Source organism: Mizuhopecten yessoensis, unplaced genomic scaffold (genome assembly GCF_002113885.1).
Source record: "Mizuhopecten yessoensis strain PY_sf001 unplaced genomic scaffold, ASM211388v2 hete_36193076, whole genome shotgun sequence".
NCBI classification, from domain to species: Eukaryota; Metazoa; Mollusca; class Bivalvia; order Pectinida; family Pectinidae; genus Mizuhopecten; species Mizuhopecten yessoensis.
This window is the reverse complement of record NW_018485798.1, coordinates 1-11,117: the sequence shown is the minus strand read 5'-3', so window position 1 is coordinate 11,117 and position 11,117 is coordinate 1. Positions and strand designations below refer to the sequence as shown.

Here is an 11,117-nt window from a genome sequence, read left to right as displayed (position 1 = left end):
AATACGTACATTGTTTGTGTAATTGTATAATGATATAAGGACCACAATCAAACAGGGGACATAATACAACCCAATTCTTTAAATATTAATTACAACCACATGCTTCAAAATGACTAATTACCCTTAGGAATATCTATATATACCTTCACATTTTGTCACATTATCAGCTGCCTCCATCTCGGTTGTCGTGTTTTCAGGACAGGGGAGACAATCTATCTGGTTCCAATCAGGTTGGTATTGTCCAAGCTCACATGGCTTACAATTTGTGCTGTTACGTTCTGCTCTATAGCCAGGGGGACATATCACTGGAAACATGACAAAACTTGACAAAACATGACATTAAGATTATAATAGGTTGATGTTGATAGAACGTTCAGAGTGTAATGAGAGAGGATCTATAAATACAAGACTGCGTTCTTAATGTTAAAGATACGCTGATGTTATTTCAAAACATTCTGAATATTTCATGTTTTATTAGTGATATAAGTATTTTGAATATATCAATAGTGTACATTTTGTCCACTCCAAGTATAAAGGTTCTTTTCAGTTTTTTTTATTTTTTCAAAAGAACTCAGTTGTGAACGGCTTTTATAAAATACATGACAGTGGTTAAAAATGTCTGTAAGATATTTGATTATTTTAAGTTGATGGCACCCATATCTTCTATACTGTGAAATGTATCGGTATTCTGTTGTTATTTGTGAAATAGATTGTACATTCATTGGACAATCTGCTATATATTTTTAGAATGTATGTCTTTGTAAAGAAAAAACCCAAAGAGAAGATAATGCTAGTTTAGTCCACCAGATACGAATCTCACAGGCATACCTATGGTACAATTGAGGACTGTCTGTGAGCCGTTGCCTGGTGTGGTGATCCCGGAGGTACAGGGAACACACATAGGTCCATCCCCCTCCCCACGATATGTCCCCGCCTCACACACACGACACGGACCCTTATGAGTAATTTCAAACCCAAGGGGACACATGTCTGGAAGAAAAAAACCATCATTTTATACACTGTTATATTAGCTGTTTTGTATCTTAATGACATTTAGATAAGTAAGACAATCGAAACGTTATCTTATTTCCTGTTGAAATTCGTTTTCCATATTTTCTACTACCTTCAATATATTTATCTCCTACCCTTTTCAGATTTTTCACCTACCCTTTACAGATTTTTCACCTTCCCTTTACAGATTGTTCTCCTACCCTTTACAGATCTTTTACCTACCCTATACAGATTTTTCTCCTACCCTTTACAGATTTTTCACCCACCCTTTACAGATTTTTCTGCTATCTGTTATACAAATTTTCCTTCCTTTACACCGTTTCTCCTAACCTTTTACATATTTTTCTCCATTTTACATGAAAGAGGATAACAGAAAACGGGAGATTACGATTCATATTCATTTGTCAATATCCAGCGAACAATTTATATGACATTGGTGTGACAATAACCAAATGGAAAGAAACAATAAATACAACATTGTCACAGTCAAAATGAAAATAATGTTGCTTTTTACAATCAAATGAAATCACGCTGTAGTTCGACAGTTTGCTCAACCCCAGACTCCGAAAAATGTCTTCATAAGAACTCACACTGATATTACCTGAATATGCTTCTCTATCTTTAAAATGAACGTACCGAAGCACAGTTTGATGTCCGATGTGCCGGTTTGAATAGTTGTTTGACCAAATGGACAGGGTTGGCATTGAAACTGTCCACTTTCTTTCTGGTATGTTCCCAGGTTACACAACTCACATATCCCTGCAGTCATGTTGAAGAACGACCCGCTCTCACATACAGCTGTTACAGCAAAACAGACATAATCTAGTTTCTTCATAGGAAGATAATAAAGTTGACGACCATATAGTTGTAGGAGTAACAAACACAAATTAATTTGTCATTGCATACTCCGATTTATAGAATATATTAAAACTGAGGAAATGGATGCTTGGAATGTGGACGTACTTAAGAAAATTATTTGCACTATTAATTCTATTTAAACTGCCATAAGTTAACTCATTTGTTACTCAGACGAGTTGAAATAGTATGGATTACTGGCAGCTGTATTACAGCATTTGCGATGTTCCAAAATATCCAGTCAATCTCTATGAAATGTAGAATAAATTTAGATGGAATCTTAGTTGTTCGCCATTCCTTTTGCTTTAAAATGTAGGAAACGGAAAAAATATTATATCAGTTACTCAGGCAGGAAACCATCAATTACAATATGTAGAAAACAATCGATAATTAATGTACTAAACATTCAGCTTTACGCACAAAAGACAATAAGTTGCACATGAAGAAAACAATCAGTTAAGCGATTCCTTGAAGTGTTTCTTATAGACAGGTTTTACTGCTCCCAGTACACCTACCGTGGCACTGATCCAGAGACACCGCTGCAGAACATTTTGTTGTGGTTCCATTTGGGCATGCCCGACAGGAAGTGTTGCCATCGGTTGTGTCATAGTAGAATCCTTTAGGACAGTGATAACAAGACTGAGTTGTCCTATTGAGGTACATTCCAAAACCGCAAATAACTGAAATGGGAAAACACGAGTCTCGTGTCGTACATTCGAGATAGAATATGTAATCAGACCCTTATATGTAATATGTTCTTATTTAAGTCATTAAATAGTGATAGACAGCTTGTTAGCCTAACTAGTCCAACATTTAAGTGGTTGCAATTAATACTTAAAAAATTGGGTTGTATAATGTCCCCTGTTTGATTGTGGTCTTTATATCATTATACAATTGTCCAGACGGGACACTATCAAATACGTATTTGTTTGACTGGAATTGATCAATAAATCTCTGGTGGAGATTTTTTCTGAACCCTTCGAACAGGAAAGGACTTATTTGCCAGGAAATACGAAATATACTATCCATTCCGGCATATTCACAAGCAATTACTGTCTTTCGTACTGGTACTAACGTAACGACACATACAGGTAATGTCAACTTTAAGTAACAGATACAGTTTGCCAAGATGAATTGCACTGCGACATACAGCTGGTATGTCCTTCTCTGGTAATCGGTCATGCTAGGGGCCAAATAGGTGAAAATCCAAAATTGTCTATACAACTGTTTAAACAGAAGTCCTTAATAATGTCAATTTAGAAAATTAGTAAGAAATATTAGCAGGTCAGGTTAACCAGAAATGTTAACCAGTGATGACGATACTTAAATTACCGTCAAACAGCTCAAACGAAAATGACATGGCGAGTAATAGCTGTTAATGTCCTATATGTCGTGTTTAATATTTCGATTGTATTTCAATAATGAGATACACAACTCTTTGATTTATAAGCTTCGCTAATTGTCTATCTGAATTTTACAATTTTCCTTCTTAGCGAATATCAATGATTCATTTTATGAGCTATTTACCACAGTCAGTGTCCACAAGCAGGTGTCCGTCGGGGCAGATCAGGGTCGATTCAACCGTTGACAGGCCTATCAGAGGGTTAGTGTTTGGAATCTGTTCCTAAAACACATCATACAGAACAAACTTGATACTACAGAAAGAGGTTAGTGTATGGGCTTTTAACCCAGAACATATACTGCTCGATCAAACCAAGTCAATTTAAGCTTTAATATCTCTGTTACATAATTGGTTAACAGGTAACACTGTTTATAGAAACAAAATGAATAAAATATATCGCATACAGAAAACAAGGCTGAGTAACACTAGTTTTCGTGCATTACACCAGTTTCACTTCAACGGTAATTGAAGTATATCTTTGACTACCCACCTCGAAGTGGAATCTGTTCAGGTCAAGGAGTGCTTGAGTAAAAATCTCCTTGGGGCTCTTGGAATCTCCTCCAGTTGTGATCAAAGTCATTCTATGATATGAAAACGATGAATATCAAGCTAAACATCTGATATCACAATTTAAACATAAAGGTACAGTTATTTAGAAATGACGCTGAAAGTTTGCAAAATAGTTACTAATAAATGTTGTGTACAATTATACTCAGCCACTTCCATTCTTTAGTGATTGAAAGTGCCAATTTTGACGCTTAAATTGCGTCTATATTATGCTTTATTAACGCTAAGAACTTTTTCCATAACGCAAGCAATAGAAATATATAATTCTACAGATATGTCCATAGCTCAGCGAAAATGAAATATTTATTTATGCATGTACATGCATGCCCATAGTTATACAAGATAAAATGTCCGAGCACACACATTTACAAATAGCTGTGTCAATGGAAATAGATGTACATAAAATCAATATGTCACTAGAAATTCCTTACATTTCATATTGCTTTTCGCATACATCTACAAAGAAATTCGATTGCGAAATCATTCTGCAACATACATTTAAACATAACGATATGTCATTAAATGTCAATCATAGCAACATCTAACCAATGCTGTTAATATTGAAAATATCTAATAGATCACAGCTTCCCAATGGTTGTGACATTGACAGTATCCAACAGACTGCACCTACGCAATATTGCTGATGGCAATGTCCACTACTGGTGCTGGCGAGCTGCAGGTAATAGTTAGGACCACATCCGTGCAGCCGAGCTGGGTACACATCGTGTTGCCCCAGTGCTTGTCTAAGGCAGTGATGTGCTGGCGTAGGTAAGTTTCCAGGCTATTCCTCACCTGCTGACACGTGGTCAGGGCAGCAGAGTACACCAGTCTCACTTTCAAATTCACTAGAGCCGTTGAGGTGATATCTGTCAAGTGACAAGTGATGATTGTTATCAGGAGGAATTCACATGTTACTTCCAAAATAATTATAATTTAAACAATTACATATAACTTTGTTCACAGAAATGTTTCTTCAGATTATGTTAGCCTTTAACATAATCATGCAAGTGATACATGTATAATAAATCAATGGGCACCTACTTCCACATGTAGGGTAGGTAGGATCGCACGTCCGGTCTGCCACTGAATCCCACCATCCTAGAGGCCCACATGTGTATAAGAGGGGCGTAGTCTGGCTCAGTGTGTGGTGGAGGGAAGGGCAAGACAGAAAACATCCAGTGTAAGAATTACCGAAACCACCAGTCCGACAAGTCTTAGCCACACCTCCAACTAAACTAGGGAACTCACATTGGTTTTCTGAATAAAACAGGGATCAGATATACTGACAAATAATTGCAATAAAAAGAATACTCAAACTATAACACAGAAGAACATCAAACCACTTACCATTAATGTAGATTCTGAAGGAGCAGACGGCAGTATTGTTGTTTGTGTCTAATGCTGTGTATATCACAATGTGTCTTCCCGGAGGCAAGACAGTACCTACAATGACAAAAACGTTCATTCTCATGAACATTCTAACATCACACCGGACAAGAATTATTCCCCCGAAACTATAGGGATGTTCAAAAAATATGTTTCACTTGATGGTATGTCTGTCCTCCTAGAATAATCCGTGCAGCTGAAGGTGATTCGATAACAAACACTTCAAAGGTCAAAAGGCCATGTCACCAAATACTAAACAATATTATAATATCATCCTATATCTTTGATGAAACCAACAATATTCTAACGTGTCAATTTGATAGATAGTATATTTTCCAGAAAAATGGGGAAAATTACACTTTGTGATATCAAGCTATTATCCCCCTGTAGTTCGAGTCTGCTTAGATTCAGACTCACATGTCGGGATTCTGATTCACCCATGCACCATCTGTAAAAGTATGTTTTACCTCGAGGGCTCACTCTAGAACAAACGACAATAGGTTCATCATCATAAGAGGACTCATTTCTACATTTACATGAGGATACTATAAATAACCACTTCTTACCTGATGGCATGTTTGTCTTCACTGAAAGCACTCCCTGGTGGTGTGAGAGACTCCATGATACGGGGCTGTATGGGAGGGTAGAGACCAAGTACTCATCCTTAGGGCAGGTGAGGCTAAGACTCTTCTTAGCTTTAATACATAAACATAGCCGGGCAAGTAACAATGCTGTAGGTAATACACTTAATATGTTAGAATCCGAGTGTTTCTGTACATGTATGTAACTGTGTGAATCGAACTGCTCTTGTATGAAACATACGTATATGTATTAGTGATAATTATACAGATATTGTATGTAATATGCATATTGGCAGGAAAGGGTCAGCCTGCTCTATGTAACAACAAATATTACAGTTAAGTGTCAGATATCGTTGTCTACCAAACATGGCAGATAAAGGTAAGACTGATCCCGTATGTTTATACCAGTTCTGATACAGATAGCAGTCACAAGATCAGCATTAAATGCAACTTTTGAAACCTAATCGTGTTAGACTAAACGGATAGTTAATTACAAAATAAAAATATATTTTTTTATACAACTGGGAAGACTGCTTTACCTGGAGACAAACAGCTAGCACAGACAGGGTCCTGTATAGTACTAGGTCGTACTCTCCTGACAAGACCCCAAAGTTCAAACTCGTCCCATTGAAGGATATCTCCACGATCCCTCTCAGTGAAGGGGTCCAACATCATATTTGTTACTTGTGTGTTAGTGTCCAGTATATAACTAAACACATTCACTTGAGATAGGCAGCCCTGGAATCCCCCTCCTATCACAGACGTCATACTGGCAGTGGAAAACTCATGTCCTAGTGTAATCCAGTAACTGCAAACACATAGATACGCATAGTAGGTTTTCATATTTAAATCTGTATTCCTTTTTATTTTAAAGATGACTCATTGGAACTGTAAAACATTGAGCCAAATTTAAAGAGAACAAAATTCTTCAAATCAACATAGATTTAATTTGATTTGAAATAAGTATACCGTTTGGACCACAACATGAATATGGAACATTTATGAAAATCTTGAAAAGAAATCGGAACATGAGTATGAATTTGAAAGAAAAAAAAATCCATAGAAAAACCTCTTTTTAACTTATTCTTTAGATTAAAATACGAAAAAATACAACTTACGATTTATTGAGAAGTTTCCCCTGCTGATAGTCTGTCAGCTGTATCAGACGTATACTATTGGCTCTGACCTCCACCTTTCCTATGGTAGCGTCCCATGTGATAACGAGCAGGTGCCACACTCCACTGTTTATACTGTAAGAGCCAAAGCTTGTTGTGTCCTCTGTGGTATTAACAGAGAGGCGAAGGCCGTCATGGGCCAGACTGAACAGTAACATCAGTCCAGTAGAGGAACCAGGGTCGCTTGGTAAAACAACATGTGAAATACATCACTATTTACTTATTAAGGTGAATCAAGGAACACTTGATCTGTGTGGGAACCAGGATCGCTTGGCAACAGATCATATCATTAGCATGACAATGCTCACTGTGTTTGTTTTATTTAAGATGGATGACGAACAACCTCAAACACGTTTACGTATTTCTGATACATTGAACTTTGTAGGAACTATTAATGAACTAATCCGATATATCATTATCTTTGAATATAATATATTTCGTCAGATCTTATATATGGTACATAATCATTGGTCAGACAAAAGGTTGTTTGGGGTTTAACCTAACATTGGGGTTTAACCTAACACCTAGGATATGAAGGTGGATGCTGTTAGAGACTGCTGAAAGGATGAAGTTAGTGGATTAGACAGGACAACCATGGACCCGAACAATTACAATGGAAACATCATATCAAATTTGGTTTATTCAATATCCCCTAAACAGAAGTCACAGAGAAACTCCGGTTTGCTCGGTTTTGACAATAGTCGCCACTTACGAAAGCGTGGAGTGGAATCCTACAAAATTTGGTTAGACGAAGAAGGATTTTATACAGTAGGAATATCCTTGACACTTTATCATTGGTAGCAGATCCTTCATAATTCCTTTCTAGCGTTGTTGTAATGATACGTGGAAATATAAGGTTTCATACGGAGTACTTTAAGTAGATTCCAATATAAGGTAACTCAATGGAAACATTAATAAGCTGTAAGCCACTTGTTAAATTATCTACAAATCAGAAAAGAGTATGCGATACCGATCAGACGTGTAACTCATTACCTAATAACCTTGATATAAAGTATTCTCACATACAATAACAAAAATACGCACGTCTGTTCAAACATGGAGAAGAAGGTTCCAGTTCCATTTTTTGTTGAGAATTTCACCCAGAAACTGACTGACATGTATTGGTGATTCATTGGTATACCAAAAGGTAAAGAGGCGCTCGCTGTTCGCAGGGGAGACTCAAAACACACATCATGGGTAACCGTGACATCTGAAAATACCGAAAAATGACTTCAAGGCTGAGGGTATGGCAGACATCTATTCTTATAACAGAACACTGGATTTTCATATAAATGGACTTCTACAAGCAGCGGAATTTCTATATCAGACAGCAGTATTTTGACTCCTAATTTGATTTCTCCCGACAACAGTATTTCCATATCTACAAATGACAGTATTGTGACTTCAACAAATAACAGCATTCTAATATCTACAGACAGCAATATTTAGTTCAGTGTCTAGTTGTTTATGGAGAAATACTAGCGAGATCTTTAACATTGTAATCGTTCCTCCTCGCACCAGGAAGTATACTGTTCATATACCTTTTCCCAGAGTATGTCACTATTGAATGTGGTCTAGAAAGAATGTACGCACTATCTTTGTAGTGAAGGGGGTTGTCTAGAGGTTAGCGGCAGTTGTGCTAGTTTTCCCTTTCTGTTGGTAGCATGCCTATCCTCAGAGGACAGCGACAGTAATGTCTGTTTGTTGTATACCTACCCTCTGTACAGTTAGGTGGAAGTTTACCAAGAGGACAGCGACAATAGTACTTGTTGACCCCATCAATACATGTCCCCAGACCTGGACAAATAACCTCCTCACACTCATCTACATCATACTGACACTGGTCACCATGGTAACCTGAAAAGGATCAGCACTGCCCTGTTATCCACATATCTACATGAAGGAATGGTACTTGTGATAATAATTCTTCTATGCTGAAATGATTTAAACTCTAATATTTAAAATTATGTTTACAATAGTATCATATCGGTATATTGATAGTAAATATAATCACTTACATGCAGGATCAACTGTCAAATACAAATATTATTTGCTTTGAATTCAATAATTCTGTATCACATTGCTACTTTAAAATAATGTTTTCCTCCGAGTTTACCAATTATACGATTAAGCTGTAACACTTCAGTACCTGGTAAACAAGAACAGAATATATGGCCGCTGGAATCCTGTGAGCATGTGCCTCCATGCAGACAAGGACTACTGGCACAGTCGTGGTCTTTCACTACTTGACAACCGTCACCATAGAATTCTGAAAATGTAGGTCTAATTAATAACTACAGGTATCAAGATATTTTAATTTCAAATAACAAAGAAAACAACGAATTATACAATAAATGAATAGTACTGAATATAACTATGTATAAATATCTTCGTTTAGTAAGATTTAGCAGACTTCATGACTTTTATTCATGTATACGTTATCGTTACGTTATCATTGGTTGTCTTACCATCAGAACAACTGCATCCAGTAAAGATTTCCCCGTCAGCGGTACAGTTTCCAAGGTTCAGACAAGGGTTCAGGCGAGTACACAGGCCAGGGAGACTATCACAGTATCGACCATAGGTACCAGTTGGGCAACTACAATTAACCGTATATAATTGGTACAGTACGTGGACGAGCCGACATGCAACCGCTTAACTGAAATACGAATTAGTCAGCCTGCTATACTAGCGCGCAGTGTGGTCATTATAACGTGGTTACCTGCAGAAGAAGTCATTTTGAAGACTGATGCAAGATGCATTGTGGAGGCAAGGGTTAGCAACGTCTGCACAATAGTCGACCAGCATTTCACAACAAGGACCCATCCAACCATTCCTGCACTCACATTCGAAACTTGTGTTCCGCCCCCTGCAGATACCGCCATGAAGACACGGACTGCTGAAACATGGGTCCATGTCTTCGTGTACCTTAAATGGAAAGTTTTAGTGGGATAAAGTGATGGAGGACTAAATTTATAATAGTCTTGTTAAAACATTCACTGTTTTGGATTGGCTGAATTAACTGCTATGTAAAAGTTAATATACTTACGGAGCAGTTGAAGCCAGAATAACCGTCCATGCACTCACAGATGAAACCTCCATAGGTATTGTTACACACACGTGTGCCGGCGAGATGACATGGATTACTCAAACACTCATTCTTGTCTGTTGAACAATCGTCACCTTTAGTTTAAATACAACAGTGATTTAATTTCAACTGGTAAAACAAAATCTACCTCGTCGGGGATCAGGATAGTACCAATATTGTAGTCTATAATTCTCTGACCAGGTAAGAAAATATGTCAATATGGGACAGACTAGAGCGAGTATGTTAGATAACAAGGGAATCCCTTACCTTGATATACTGACATTACCAGAACTAAAAGTCTTCTAGGTAACTATAATTTAATATGAAAAGGGCTATCTGACCTAGATATCATTTGGAGTGCCTGATCTAGATATTCTTTGAAAAATGTGACCTAAACAACATCTGAAATATGTGACCAGACATCATTTGGAATATGTAACTAAGATATTCTCTGCAATTTGTGACTTAGATATCCTCTGAAAGATGTTACATAAATATCATCTGAAAGATATCACCTAACATTATCTAGAATATGGGACCAAGATTACATCTGAAATGAGTGACCTAGTAATTCTCTGGAATATGTAACCTATATATTCGCTGGAATTTGTGACCAAGACTTCTTAGTTACTTAATGGGAGGTAAAGAGGCGCCGCGGATATCGTATTTGCATAACGGTCGAGGTTCGATTCTCCAAAGGTAAGGGGTCGCCTGCCAGACCATCTTCGTTTTCTGAAGTTACTGTGGTTTCATTCAATATACAGAGCCCCTTCCCGCTTCTATCCAGGCCAATAAAAGTGATCAGTATTGAGAAATCATGCTTCATAATTTCTGTAGAATGAAGTGTTGTTATCATAGGTGTCAGCTTATAAGATTTGCCCTGTGCAAAGCGCATACACATAACAAAGGACAAAGTTACACTCCGTCATCCGAATAGAGTTTTTTGCAAACCAAATTCGGTAGGGGAAAAAGTCTATGACGTATGCTCCTGAACTAGTGACTCACGCGCTAACGTCACGCTACCACAATTGGTACAATTTTGACAGTTTTTT

General features: G+C 37.3%; 1 protein-coding gene across 1 annotated transcript; it reads right to left on the bottom strand.

Moving 5' to 3' along the window:
* Positions 1 to 143: 143 nt before the first annotated feature.
* On the bottom strand, positions 144 to 10,160 carry LOC110444949 (sushi, von Willebrand factor type A, EGF and pentraxin domain-containing protein 1-like; the record flags this gene model as incomplete). Its single annotated transcript, XM_021489300.1, has 18 exons — positions 144 to 305; positions 829 to 990; positions 1,648 to 1,809; positions 2,382 to 2,546; positions 3,394 to 3,490; positions 3,759 to 3,849; positions 4,467 to 4,701; positions 4,877 to 5,092; positions 5,183 to 5,278; positions 5,788 to 5,916; positions 6,342 to 6,610; positions 6,921 to 7,160; positions 8,022 to 8,187; positions 8,694 to 8,834; positions 9,127 to 9,246; positions 9,446 to 9,576; positions 9,700 to 9,905; positions 10,027 to 10,160. Coding segments are annotated over 18 exons (2,922 nt in total), but the record flags the coding sequence as incomplete, so codon positions are not given.
* Between the last annotated feature and the right edge of the window lie 957 nt (positions 10,161 to 11,117).